The sequence below is a fragment of the Populus euphratica genome, unplaced genomic scaffold (genome assembly GCF_000495115.2).
Source record: "Populus euphratica unplaced genomic scaffold, PopEup_1.0 scaffold47.1, whole genome shotgun sequence".
Classification (NCBI taxonomy): domain Eukaryota; kingdom Viridiplantae; phylum Streptophyta; class Magnoliopsida; order Malpighiales; family Salicaceae; genus Populus; species Populus euphratica.
This window is the reverse complement of record NW_011499925.1, coordinates 91,749-105,957: the sequence shown is the minus strand read 5'-3', so window position 1 is coordinate 105,957 and position 14,209 is coordinate 91,749. Positions and strand designations below refer to the sequence as shown.

Below are 14,209 nucleotides of genomic sequence, written 5' to 3'. Positions count from 1 at the left end.
AAAACACAATATGATGATAATGAAATAACAATGTGTTATGGTAATAGGGTGGTGATGCTGTAATGAAAATGGTGTAGACGATAGTTGTGGAGCATTGACAATAAAATGATGGGTTGGTTATAGTAAGGTGGTGATGGTAGTAGCAGTGACCATGGATAAACGAGTTGGTTATAGCAAGATAGTGGTTGTAATAATGGACAGTGATGAAAATAGAAAAGGTGTTAAAGTGTTATTTGTCACAATAGTTAGATAATTTTAACTCTTGACCTTAAAAATGTGATTCTTAGAACACTTCGGCGGTCAATTCATAATATCCGTAAAGGACCCTATAAATCTTGCTTCTTTCATTAACAACTCGTAAATATTAAAATTTCAATAGAAGCTGTGCTAAAAATTCGGTCAAAATTTGAATCCACAGTTTTTCCTCACTCCCCCTCATCTGATTGAGTTGATATTTATCATATTTCTCCCTCTGCCACCCAGGAGAAATTCTAAGATTGCTTATGACAAAATGTCATAAAGTTTTCCGTGAATTAATTAAGTTTATCTCATGCTTAGTGAAACTTACAGTGAATTCGCACGCAATGACCTTTTTTGAAGATGAAAGTAGAAAATCCATGAACATATTGAGGTAAACTTGATACAAGAAACATTCTCTTGCTGATGGTTCAGTCACTTGTGTGTTAGAGCTGCCTGTGCCATGATATCAGAAGCTGACAAGGTTCCAGATTGATCAACATCAAGATCCTCAAACTCCTTCATTACTAGTGCAATATCTTCTTCGCTGATCTTTCCCATCTCTTTAAGCTTATATACAACGAACTCCGCAGCCCTGGGTAAAGGAAGGAGAGAGTCAGCAACGTAAATAGCTAACAGACTTGCCAATTGATACAATAAACTGCATCCACGAATTATACCAGAAAAGAAAGAACTAAACAGTAGGGAAACAAGTTACAACGAAATCCAAAAGGAATATTATAGGAGGAGTAACTTACCCAACAACACCATCATCGTCTATGTCTGCTGCCTCCAAATCTAAATTGGTCATCCTTCTGGTAAGAACCCAGTTCACCAATGCCCTCTGTCTGCTTTCAGTGAATAGCTCAGCAATGTAAAGAAATAACTGGCCTAAAGCAACAGTACCCGTCAGTATCCAACATACAGCAAACATACGGCCATATACAGTTGAGAAGCTCTTGTCTCCATAACCTAGAGTTGTAACGGTGGAGCAGACACAGTAGAAAGCATCAATGATGTCCAAGTCCTCAACCATGTATAGGAAAATGGTTCCAACCAGCATAAGCACTGAAAGAATAATTATGGCCAAATAGCATTTGTATTTGACCTTGTTGGTTTCAATTTCCTTATGAAATGCAGCTGGATCAAGTTTTTGGTGCATGCGGAGAGCTTTAATCAGTAATATTTCCTGCTTCTCCACCAAATAGTCTGCTGCTTTGCTGAGTATCAATCCAATAAGAAGCATCCCTGTGAAGACAAAAACACAGGCAAGTAATTTCACAGGAGCACTATCGGGCACCAGGTCTCCATATCCTACAGTGGTCATCGTTACGATACAAAAATATATAGAATCGAGAATCGGATTTGATTTCTTCCCTTTGATATCATCCCTGACAACATAAAAACATAGAGTGCCAAGACCCAAGTAGACAGCCAAGAATACAGCTACTTGCTTCAGGCTCTGGTGACGCCCCCCAAAAAAGGATTCATAATGTGGAATTGGTCCGTTGCCACTAATATCTGAAGGAACAAGCTCTGTTACAGGAGCACTTTTAACACGGCGAAACCTTCTTCTGTGGGGAGTACATTCATCAATTCTTTGAGAGGTGGAATCCACCAATCCTGACAGCAAGGGCTTTTTTGCACCATTGCAAGCCATTTACGTAAATTAGCAAAAGCAGATGCGTATTGAGCTCCTAGAAAACCTGCAAATTGTTAAAGATATTGTATACAGAACAAATACAACAACAAATAATTCACTAAGATATAAAGTTTTGACAGTAAAACATAGTTACCATTACTTGGTTGGGAAGAGTTATAGATTACTTCAGCACTCTCTTGGCAAAAAAAGGGATTAACATTTAATTGTAAGATAATTGCCAGTAAGTACATCAGTCAGATTCCAGGTCTTTCATTGCTACATAAATGAAGTTGATATCTACAAATAGCATCTCATTGAGACAGAAAAATAGATACATTTAGGATGAGAGCGGGGAGCAAGCTCAGACCAAAAATAGCACATTCAAAACATCAAAGCATAAACAAAAATTGCACAAATAACTAACATTCTTCCTGTCTATTTAATGCAAAGTAATATTTCTCCACCCAAATCACTGAGTTCTCAGGTATGTATTTCCTCATAACTACTAATCACAAACACACACACACACATCGTTGTTGACTGTTCTGCCACGTATTACAAGCAGAAACAATAGTAATTGAAACTCTACAACATAATTTCCTTAAGTGGCGGGCTAAGCAAGGAAAAGCTCGTGAGCTAACTAAAGACAATATCAAGAAAATGCAGCTCCAGCAGCATAAAATTGTACGACTATATATAGCAACACAAATTATTGCAACAAGTAAAGAGCAAAGACAAAAAGTCTGGACATCATGATTATAATGATTTAGACACCTAAAGGAGTCCATTTTTGTTATATTCTAAACGATTTAAATATAGTGAAGCATTTAGCAAACAGAAAAGGATTATCATAAAACTTAGGAGATAAGTTCAGGAGTCTCACTACCAATTCCAACTACAACCCTCTTCACCAAAATTGAACTTCTTGTTTGACTCATGGATTCAGATTGATTTGCATCAAATGTAAATTGTACTTCAGTTAGGAAATTCCCTAGAAAACTCCTCGCTATACCCTCTAAGATCTATGCTACTACACAATTCATTGTTAGTCTTGTACTTAGCTCCTTCCCTACAAGTGTAATGGAACTGTCCTTCTCATCTGTTTTTGGCCAGAGCTTAACAATTGAAAGAATGCACAGGGGACATGTGACTAGCAAGTTTCTTCTACCAATCCAAAAAACGAAGGAAATCTAGTTAGAACTTGGATTTTTTCAATGACAAGCCCTAGAATTCACTATTCAATTGGGATGCATAAGAATTCACTTTCACATACTTCACATGGTAAACTAACACAATTACGAATAAAGAAAGGAAAGTCAAAAGAGTTGGCGAGCCAAACGGGAGCTACGAAGGAAAAATCATAAATACAAAGCAAAAGGGATCCAAAGAGAGCTATATTTTCGTTGACAATACAAATAACGAGTTCTCATTAAAAAAGATGTTGAAGTTAGAATTTTCTCAAACAAATACAAAGCTTAATTCCCAGAAGAGATCTGAAAGTTCCAGGGAGACAGAGATAAATTACCTAAGGAGAGACTTGCATTTCAATTTCGATTCGCGAAGATCTTTGGAGCATGCTGGAACTCACTTTACTTGAGTTGCGATCTTGTCTGTCCTGCAGATTAGAAAGTACTGTCAAATGTCAAACTTTACAGCTGAGTTATTAAAATACCCCTGAACTTGATTAAAAAAAAACCAATTCCCCTAAAAAAATAAATAATAATAATAATAAATCCCTAATGTTGTCCCCGAGACATTATGAGTTTTAATGTCCCTTCTATTTGGATTTCATTGAAAAATTAATAATTAAAAACAAAACACTTAAAAATCCTCTCAATTCCTTTCTTTCTCTTCTAGGAAAGTGGCCGCGCTCCATTATATATTGGAATACTTTCTTAATATAAACAATATTTGAGAAATGATAGTGTTTTTAAATAAGTAAAAGAAATTTAGTAGAGCATTGATTTCAATCGGTTAAATAAACTCAATTAATTGAATAATATAATTATAAAAAAAGAATAATATAATTATGAAAAACATATGATAAAAAAAACAATAATGACTAATAAAAAAAATAAAGTCTTGGCAAAATTATTAAAAAAATATCCTCTCGATATTTTAAAAAAATCTTAATAATTTTATTTGATAACAAAACAAATATTAAACAAGAATAAAATAAATTTATAAAAAAAAATATATAAAACTCAATTACCAACAAATTAAACATTAAAGGATAAACTAGAGAAATATTAATTTTAAAAAAGAATAAAAAGATTTAATTTTAGTCAACATGCCATATTCATGACCCAGTCATGAGGTTGAGATATCCCCATACAAAATAAATTGAACAAAAAAAATAGACGTCAACTCTCAAACAAACTAAATGTTAAAATATTAAATTAAAAAAATTAATTAAACTAACATAAAAAATCGAGTTAACTTGATTAAACTACCATCCCCGATATGAAATTGGGATAATCCAATAGAAAGGAAAGTGGAAAGATTCACGAAGTTCAATGCCCAATAACCTATTATCGAAGGACAAAACTGAAAAAAATCAATTTAAAAAGGGACTTAAAAAATCAAAGTCAAATCAATCTAATTTTTAAAATTTGTAACTTAGATCATAAGATCATAATTACTCCATAGAAGATAAATATGAAAAAAAATCATGAAATAAGATTCCTAATCATCCAAATTAAAAACATAAAGCAAATAGCAATCAAAACAATAAAGACTAAATCTAGTATAAAAATTAAATGAAATAAAATAATGAGGGATAAAATTAAAAAATATAATAAATAAAAAAATGATAAAAAATTTTAAATAGAAATTAAAAGAATAAAGACTAAATCTGATATAAAAATTAAATAAAATTAAATAACAAAGGATAAGATTGAAAAATAAAATAAATCAAGAAAATGATTAAAAAATAACAATAAAAAAAATAAGGACCAAATTGAATACAAAAATTAAATGAAAGCAAATGTTGAGGGATGTGATTGAAAAATAAAATCAATTTAGAAACACATTAAAAATACATCAAATAGCAATAAAAAAAATAAAAATTGACACAAATTCAAACAAAAATGCACTTTTAATTGTTAGAAGAGCGGGCTTGAAACAGAAAGCGAGGAAAAAGAAAGAAAAAAAATCTACTAAAGCCCAACTATTATCTCTTCTTATACATGACCATTAGGAAGAGGATATTAAAATATTACAAATATCATCTTTAAATGTTGTGTTTGGATTCTAAGAGATCCTCACATGTTGCTTAAAGAGCACGGGATTTCTAACTCATTCAAGTGTACGATTCACATGCTAACTTTTAAATGATATTTTATATTTATTAAAATATCAAATTGTCTTTCACCTAATTTAATTAGAACTAAAAAATGAGGATGAAAACATGAAAAACCTTTATATGTCAGTTCCAATAATTTTCTTTTTAAAAGTAATTTAGTTATTTGACCCTGCTTTAAAAAGTGAAAATTAAAAAAAAAAGCCCTAGCTACTAATTAAATAAAAATTTGTAAGATTAATTTGGTTATTTTACTATAATTTAAAAACATGAAAAGACTGAATTGTCCCAATTAATATGATAATAACCAATAATCTTTTAAAAAAAAATGATATTAGCTCTAGTAACTATTTCGAAGGTTTTTTTAAAAAAGAACAAAAAATCATTATATTATTATACTCCATAATATTTTAAGTTCAGCTACTCAAAAAATTATAGTGTATAATCACTATAGTAATAAAATAAAAAACATTATTCAATTATATCATTTTTTCATTGAAATAGCATTTCTTTTAGTATATAAAATAGGTTGGTGGCCCGTGTGACATTAGGGGTCATGCCAAGATTTTTGTTCAACTTGAAAAAAAATCAATTAAGAAATATCTGATATTCAAGTTGAACCTTGATTAGTTTGATAATATGACAAATAAAATTAGGCAACAACATCAACAAATAAATTAAAAAAATAATATTATTTTAAGTAAATTTAAATTAACATGTGAAACTTGTAACTTGACATATAAAATTGTGATAATTCTATAAAAAAATAATATCAACAAAAAATCAATTATAAAAAGCAACTAAAATAAAATCTATGCCAACTCGACTCGATCTTTCAAGCATGTAATTCAAAAAATCAACAAAATTTCAATGAATAAGATATTAAGAGATGAAATTGAAAGAGAAAGTTGCAATAAAAACAGGATTAAAATCAAAGCAAATAGCAATTAAGAGAATAAAAAACAAATATGATATTAAATAAAATGAAATAAAATATGAAAAAATGTAATTGAAAAAAATTAATTAAAAATGATATAAAATATTAAGAAATGTAATTGAAAAAATTATTTATTTAAAAGAATAATTAAAATATTAAGAAATACAATTAAAAAAATAATTTAATTCAGAAAAATAAAAAAAATCAAAAATAAAGAAACTAAATTTAAAAAGTAAAAAAAATTAAATTAAAAAATTAAATTATATAGATAACTAACAAAAAAAAAAATACTAAATCTACAAGAGTAATTAATCACAGGCTATTTAAAAATATAAGAAATTGGCTTGGAAGTATTCTTATTAAATTTAGATCAGTTTGACGAATCGATATAATAACTGGATTGGTTTGAGTTAGAAAAAAGACCGGTAAATACAAAAAACTAATAAGACCTAGTCGACTTAATAGATCAACTCATAATCCAGATAAACTCGGACTAAACCAATATTTATAATGCATAAACTGTTATTTACAAAATTAAAACTTGATCCATAAATACTAATCAACCTAATATTTAAATCTCATAAAAATTAACAGATTTGAGTCAAACTTGATAACGAAACATATAAAACTTAAATAACAAGCTCCGCAAGCTACTACAGACGGGGGAAAGGCAAAGTAGGGAAATGAAGGCGAGGAGAGGAAGTGATCGAGTAATGATTGCTGGGGGATATGTGATTTGAAGCCCTGCATAAATATGTTCCATATACATAAAAAAAATTATATTTTTTTAAAATAAAATATATTTTTTAAAATTTTATTATTTATAATATATATTTACATTGATTTTTTTAATTTTTTATATAAAATATTAAATTTTTAATTTTTTTAACCTTTTCAAGTTGATTCGGTAACCCATGAAACCTGACACCCAGTTTTTTGGACGGATTAACCGTTTGATAACTATGCTTTGAAACAAGAAAAAAAAAATAAAAGAAGAAAAAAAAAAAACTCACCAGCGCGAATACATTTATTTGCCCAGTAATAAAAGAGACGCCGTGAGGATTAAAACACTATCGCTGAAGTTTAATTACTACACGTGTCGTTTGAAAACCATAAGAGAGCCCACACGCGTGTATCATTTCCACGTGGATTCGCCTTTCTTATATTAAATAATATTTTATTTATGAAAAGTACTAAACTACACTGGTTAATCTGGAATCTGGTTAAATACACTGGACAAAAACATCCCTCGGTTTGACACAAGGCAAATACAATTCTTTTAATAATAACTAAGGAAAGAAACAAACTAACAGTTTCTCAGTTCTAGACAGGCAAGAGAAAAATAAAAAATAATGGAGAGAAATGCAAGCTCAAGAGCTTTACTCTCAAAAATCAAAGGTCACCAAAATTACGAAATACAATTTACATTTCTATAATTAACTATAATTCAACTAATTTTGGTGATAAATGCAGATTTGACTGCATCATTAGTGAAAGAAATAAGCGAGGGAAAATCTCCTAGCGTTTGCATCCACAAATTTAGAAACTACTGCACCGATCCCAATTCTAACTGGTTTGTTTTCATCAATATTTTTACAAGTTGCTTAATTAATTGCAATTTTAGCATGAAATTACTAATGCAATATATGGGTTCTGTTTGCGTTCTCATAAACAAAAATTGCGAACAAGTTACTCCGAGAATTTTAGAATTTTGATTTTTTTTTGAAAAAACGACAATCGATTGTTACTAGTAGAAGATAAGGTGTGTTTAAATGTCTACTATCTTATGATTTGAATACCCTTTATGGGTTTCTAGTTATCTCATGTGTAATGAAGTGCGAGGGTCTGTTACCTATCTATCGGTTTATGCAGCTTGTGCAGCTCTGATTTGCCAAAGGGGCAACAAGTTCTCACACTTACGAGACAATGTCATGCATATAGAATAGGTGAGTTGTGTACGTTATTGAATTGAATTGTCTGGAGGAACTTATGTAATCGAGTTGGAGATGCAAGCATTAGTTCATTTTTGGTCTCCTTGTTGAATTTCAGATGTCTTGCTGAGAGTGCTGGTGATTGTTCAGAAACTTCTGCAAGAGAACCGACATGGGTCTAAGAGAGATATATATTACATGCACCCATCTGTGTTTTCCGGTGAATTTAATACATTTCTTGCTTTAGAAGATAGAGACATGGTTCTTGTTAGATGTTATATTATATTATCATGTGCAATTCAACTGCTGATAATGAGGTGCCTGCAAAACCCAATTTTCAGTACAATTTATTTTACTTGTGAAAATTGCACTCAATAACGTGCTATAACTGTATGAAGTGATTGTAATTTTTTTCTACATTTTTTTTGTCATGCAGAACAGTCTGTTGTGGACCGCGCAATTAATGACATATGCATCCTTCTGCAATGCAGTCGTCACAACCTAAATGTGGTAGATGCTACATTGGTTTCACCTTGAAATTATTTTTGTTTAAAGGATACTGCATATGAGAGTTTAAAGGAAAACGTTCACATGGTTTGGGAAAGGATGCTAGTTAATATCTTAAACATGACAGTTCTTTTGATATTAAATTTAAGAATGGACTCTATCATTAGCAGCAAGAGGCTACTCTTTTTCTGTTTTCGTAACCAACTCCAAGTTGTCATGATCCTTTATAACTGCTAGTAAAGTGCAACAGTACTTTTTTTTTTTTTTTCCTGATTGATTGTTAGTGAAGTCTGGCCTTTATAATCAGTTGAGAGGTGGAAGGTAAAATAAGTAGTCAATATGTTTGATGACAGTCCTCTCCAGTTTTTGAGATTGATTCCTTAAGCTGCTCTCTCATTTGAAGGAAAACTACTGTTTTTGACATCTTGAGAAATACACTTACTTTCAAATCCTTTGGCAGGTCTCTGTTGGAAACGGGTGGGTACTTCTGGGTCACACTTAAATCTTGAAAGAAGCAATGAGAATTATGTTTCATTGTGTATAAGATATCCTATTATTTATGGATCCATCTATGCTTGTTATATAGGTTGGTAATGGGATGGTTACAGTTCTTGGAAGCTGGGAGGAAATTTGATTGCATAAGTTGCCCTACCACTGTAAGAATGAAAGAGATCGTAGACTGAGTCAACTTCTCACATTCTGGAATATAATTGTGCATCTGACTCATTTGCAGGCCTATACCATCCCTGTGCACGTTGAAGAAGTCAAAGGTATCTCAGCTAAAATATCAAGAAAGTAACTGTTAAGTGACAGCAATGGGCTGTATGATACTAGACTACTTAACCGATCCAAAATGCACATTACCATTTGATTGAAAAGGAAAAAGAATATCTCATACATTTGGGTTGTTTTACACAAATTTTCAACATTTTTTTTTTTATTTCAAGTTCATGAATGGCATTTGCAATTGTTGTTCAAGTTGTACTTTCAAGTATTTATCTAACGGGCTTTATGCTTGATTAATGAAACATTCTATGAAAGAAATTCTTGAGTACTGATTGCCACTAATTCTTGCTTATAGATATTGTCAGTGTTGCCAAATACATACTCATTGTGGAGAAGGAATCAGGTAAATCGTCTCATCTTCAATGTTCCTGTTTAAAGAGAAACCAAGAGTTCCATGATTCAGATCTCTTAGTTGGCTGAATTTGAATATCTGACATCCAGTATTCCAGCGTTTAGCAAATGATAAGTTCTGTAACGCAAACCGTTGTATTGTGATCACTGTAAGTGCAAACTTTGTTGATTATCTCTTCTTTCCATTGTTTTTTGTGTTTATTTCTCTTTCTGTGCTTTGCAGGGAAGAGGGTATCCAGATATTCCCACCAGAAGGTAGAAAACCTCTGCACAGTATGTTGCATATGCCATTCTCATGACTTTGAGCTTTTTGATCTTTGTTCTATGAACTCTTAAGCACTATCAGGTTCCTGCGGCTACTTGTTGAGAAGCTGTGTCTGCCTGTCTACTGTTTAGTAGATTGTGATCCATATGGCTTTGACATCCTGACTACCTATCGATTTGGTTCCATGGTTAGGCTTCTTGATTGGATAACATATTATTTTGATATTTATCTATTCAATTCTGTTTGAGAGTAAGATATCTATATAAATGTAGATTCCCAAATCTCATCTAACCCTGTGCCTTGTTTCCTTTTTCTTTCTTTCTACCTTGCACTTCAATGTTGGAAGCAAATGGCATACGATGCAAAAATTTTGCGTGTCCCGGAGGTACAATGGCTTGGAGCTTTTCCTTCTGATTTTGAGAAATATAATCTTCCGCAACAGTGTTTGCTCCCATTGACAGCAGAGGGTGTGAAAATTTAGTTTTCAATCTTTTAAATCTGCTTGCTCCTTTACTTTTTCAAGTACCATTTCCTAGTTTGTGTTTTTTTTTTTTTGGCCTGTTAGACAAGAGAAGAACCGAGACTATGTTACTCAGATGCTACCTTCAAAAGGAAGTGCCGGAATGGAGGTAGGATTTTTGTGACACTAGATAATATTCTAATATTATTGGTGTGTGTGCACGCGTGCCTCGCATGCCCATGCTTATTATGGCTGTGGTGCACCATGTATAAATAATGGGCGGTATAATATTCCTTGATAGGTTGGAGCTAGAGCTCATGTTGCAGAAGGGAGTAAAATTCGAGATCGAAGCTTTTTCTGTGCACACCCTTTCCTTCTTGTCAGAGCAGTACATACCATCAAAGATTCCGAAAGTTGAAGTGCTCCCTGGAAACAACTTCAAGAGTTGAGCTACTTGATTGGAAAAGGTTTTTTTTTTTTTTTTTGATAGTTGAGAGTTGAAATCCTCGATTGAAAATGAAATGAAATTAAAATACTTAATTGAAAAGGATTAAGTTCATATACACAGAGTGTAATTTTTCTCTCTGCACAATTGTTCATGCAACCTGGTTAATGGTTAGCAGATTGTTCTCCAAATTGAAAGACTAGCGCTTGTATTGATGCAGACAAAATCAATACAGTTAACCATTAACCAACCTCTGAATATCTCTAATTGTGGACCAAAACAGGAAGTAAAATAAAGATAGATTAATTGCTATCAGGATAACGGATATAATATAGGAAACTTAAATTAATTAAACAGAACTATTGCAGTATTTCAACAATACATAGTAAACATCTCTAGACGTTAAAATAATATCATTGCCTTTTCACGGAATAAATTTGATTTTTTTCTAAATAAATCACACTAGTGAAGTAATGACCTTTTATTAGGATAAGGCGATATCTTTTTTTATTTTCCACCATAACTATAAGAAAGATGGAAGAGGTTCGAGGAATGAGTTTGAAATTTGACAAAGAAGTATGGAAACAAGATCACAAGTCGATTACTTGAGAAATGAATATAGACTCTTTTTCAATGTTTACCTTATTGGGTTAAAAATTTCGTGATGTTCTTGGTTACAATTGCAAATCAAACCTTCATGACAACTATTGACAGCCCAACATTCTCTGATGTTTCTGGTATTAAATCTCTCCTTCTCCCTCATGAAACTTTGTTCCAAGTCTTCTGGAAAAAAAAATACACAGCACTGTTCCAAGTACCTTCAAATGGACTCCAATGCACAGATGGTTAGACTCCAATCCTCAGTTTGATTTAATTTCTTGTAGCTCTTATTGATTTTACTTGAAGCAGTATTCCTTGTCCATACCATTTTCTTGAAGTATGTATTTTGCAGAGTTGTATGATGAGAGTGAATGTCCATTGTGATGGGTGTAAAAGGAAAATGATGGAAGTGTTACAGAATCTAAAAGGTACTAATCTATTTCGATTGATGTTTTGTCATAACTTATTATGATCACATGAAAATATATCTCTAAGTAACATTGACCTTGTTTTACTATAGATTTTTTATTTCTTCTTTTATTGGTAGGAGTATATTCTGTGGTTCTAGATGCAGAACAAGGGACATTGAAGGTCAATGGAAAAGTAAATCCCTCTACTATTTTGAATGTCTTTGATAAATTTGGGAAACATGGAGAGGTCTCATCTCTTAGGTTTGATGGTGAGGTCATGGAACAAATACCTTATTCATTTTATGGAGACAATCCCTATAATCCATATGAGGTTCCGTACCCTCCAATTCCATATCCTTTCTTCAGAGGGCCAGAACAACAATTGTATGGGAGAAATCCGTATCTAATGCCAATGCCACCGCCTCTGCTAGGGACAAAGCCACCGCCTCCATGGCCTCCACCACCACAGCAGCATCCACCACCTCCTCCTCTATTACAGCATCAACTTCAGCAGCAGCCATCACCAGTCAGTAAAGCTCCATCAGCACCGCCAGCACCCCTTCCACCTGACCCTAAATGTTGCACCATAATGTGAAAAGGCAGAGTAGGCCTAAATTTTGTCCTTGGGTTTTCCTCATTTAGCAATTCAAATTTTTTTATGGGTAATAATGATAGTTATTTATTCCTTAATCTTTGTGGTTAAGAGGGAATATTACTGAATCTATTAAGTTGATACTAAATATATTTTTATGGTTTTTCTTATAGAGCGATGTGATTTTTGAATTCTTATTAGACCGTTTATGGCTATATATTCTCATAATCTAATACGATAACATTAATAATAATAATACTAAAAAAAAAAAACCCTAAAAGGTGCGGGGGGAAATCCACATCCCTTACTACAATTAGAGTGTTTTTTTTTTCCTTCAATTTGTTTATTTGAAGTTGTCTTTATTTGAGATTAAGTTTAGTGGTTTGATTGTCTAACTTTCCTCACTCAATCAATGCTTAGTTTGCGAAGCTTAAATGCTTTTTTTTATTGGAAACAATTGAAACTATAATAACTAAATTTAAAAAATAAATAAATATTCAACTTTTTTTTTTTAAGAATCAATGATTGAATTACAGGGTCAAAGAGTACGATCAACTCTATTTTTTATGGTCACTTGATTTTTTTTTTTAATTTGATCATTTAAAATTAATTTTATTTGAAATTAAACTTAATAGTGTTTTTGGTTGTCTAGAAATAAGGATTTTGCTATGGCGAGGAAAAATTTTGATATGCAATTTAAGCTCGATTTTGCAAAATAAAATTTAATTTTATTAAGGTTTAAAAGCAAAATTTAAAATTGAATTGGACTCAGGTCTATGAGTATTGATAAAGAGTCCAACGCATGCATTGCACATGCCAATATACGAAGAAAATCATTATGCTTTAGCAGTTTGTACAACTTTCTTCTATATAGTAGTGTCGTCTTTTTTAATAGCATTGGAAACATCTTAACGAGACCGATCAGGTGGTGCAGTGAGTGATAACCTCTTTTTTTTTTCTTTCTTATCTCCTCATTTTTCATGTTTATCCTTTGAAAAATAGTAAGGGGTCTTGTTATTTTATTTTTATATCAAATTTAGTTCTTTTTTTTTAATTACTAATTTTTTTGTTTTAGATCTTTTTTAATTGGATTTTTTATTTCAATCTCCCTCATTATTGGGTTAATTAGGGATTGAGCTCTGTGATCATTTTTAGTTTATCTTCTATAAGGTAATTCTGGCTACATGACTTGGGTTCACGGGTTTAGAAGGTTACCCTGAGTTGACATCAGTTTTTTAGGTCCTTTCTTCAAAAAATTTTATTTTAACATTTCATCATTTAATATTTTATTGGTTAGAGATTGAGCTTCATAATTTTTTTTCATTTTCTTTTATATAAGGTTATTTTGGTCTTATAATTGAGGCACGAGTTTGAAGGATTGATTCAAGTTTTTTTTGTCTTTTTTTTTTCTAGATTCACTCTTTAACATTGGGTTGGATTGGGTTGAGAATTAAACTTTATGATTGTTTTTAATTTTCTCTCTATAAGGCTATGCTGGTCTCATGACCCGAGTAATAGTTTAGAAAGTTAGTCAGGTTGACTCAAATTGTATTTTTTTTTGTGGTCTTTTTATTTTTAATTTTATCCTTCAATATTTTATTGGTTGGGAATTAAACTTCATAATTATTTCTAATTTAATTGCTATTAAGTTAACTCGTTCCATGACCTAAGTCATGAGTTTTCTAGGTTAACCCAATTTGACTAAAAGTTTTTTCTAAATTATTTTCTTTTTAATTTTGTCCTTC

At 31.5% G+C, this 14,209-nt stretch overlaps 3 protein-coding genes across 8 annotated transcripts; 2 read left to right on the top strand and 1 right to left on the bottom strand.

The window, feature by feature from the left end:
* Positions 1 to 321: 321 nt before the first annotated feature.
* On the bottom strand, positions 322 to 3,521 carry KCO1 (Outward rectifying potassium channel protein). Of its 4 annotated transcripts, XM_011040481.1 has the most exons (4): positions 3,405 to 3,521; positions 2,034 to 2,176; positions 996 to 1,943; positions 322 to 832 (listed from the first exon to the last, which is right to left on the bottom strand). In XM_011040481.1, the coding sequence occupies exons 3-4, from the start codon at positions 1,895 to 1,897 to the stop codon at positions 673 to 675; spliced, it is 1,062 nt and encodes a 353-aa protein (XP_011038783.1). In that variant the 5' UTR covers positions 1,898 to 1,943; positions 2,034 to 2,176; positions 3,405 to 3,521; the 3' UTR covers positions 322 to 672. The 4 variants fall into 4 exon arrangements, with proteins under 4 accessions (XP_011038783.1, XP_011038782.1, XP_011038786.1 ...); XM_011040480.1 differs by lacking the exon at positions 2,034 to 2,176; XM_011040484.1 differs by lacking the exon at positions 2,034 to 2,176 and having other exon boundaries at positions 996 to 1,934.
* A 3,897-nt stretch (positions 3,522 to 7,418) lies between these two features.
* Positions 7,419 to 10,980, top strand: ATSPO11-1 (Spo11/DNA topoisomerase VI, subunit A protein). The gene is made up of 15 exons (XM_011040476.1): positions 7,419 to 7,515; positions 7,591 to 7,690; positions 7,990 to 8,063; positions 8,167 to 8,268; positions 8,485 to 8,558; positions 9,016 to 9,032; positions 9,142 to 9,211; positions 9,289 to 9,325; positions 9,637 to 9,684; positions 9,783 to 9,841; positions 9,916 to 9,947; positions 10,039 to 10,144; positions 10,304 to 10,424; positions 10,523 to 10,586; positions 10,719 to 10,980. Exons 1-15 carry the CDS (start codon positions 7,470 to 7,472, stop codon positions 10,864 to 10,866), a joined length of 1,098 nt encoding a protein of 365 aa, XP_011038778.1. The 5' UTR covers positions 7,419 to 7,469; the 3' UTR covers positions 10,867 to 10,980.
* Positions 10,981 to 11,197: 217 nt separating this feature from the next.
* On the top strand, positions 11,198 to 12,655 carry LOC105135562 (neural Wiskott-Aldrich syndrome protein). Of its 3 annotated transcripts, none has more exons than XM_011040479.1 (3): positions 11,198 to 11,707; positions 11,815 to 11,890; positions 12,031 to 12,655. In XM_011040479.1, the coding sequence occupies exons 1-3, from the start codon at positions 11,591 to 11,593 to the stop codon at positions 12,465 to 12,467; spliced, it is 630 nt and encodes a 209-aa protein (XP_011038781.1). In that variant the 5' UTR covers positions 11,198 to 11,590; the 3' UTR covers positions 12,468 to 12,655. The 3 variants fall into 3 exon arrangements, with proteins under 3 accessions (XP_011038781.1, XP_011038780.1, XP_011038779.1); XM_011040478.1 differs by having other exon boundaries at positions 12,013 to 12,655; XM_011040477.1 differs by having other exon boundaries at positions 12,010 to 12,655.
* The last annotated feature ends 1,554 nt before the right edge of the window (positions 12,656 to 14,209 follow it).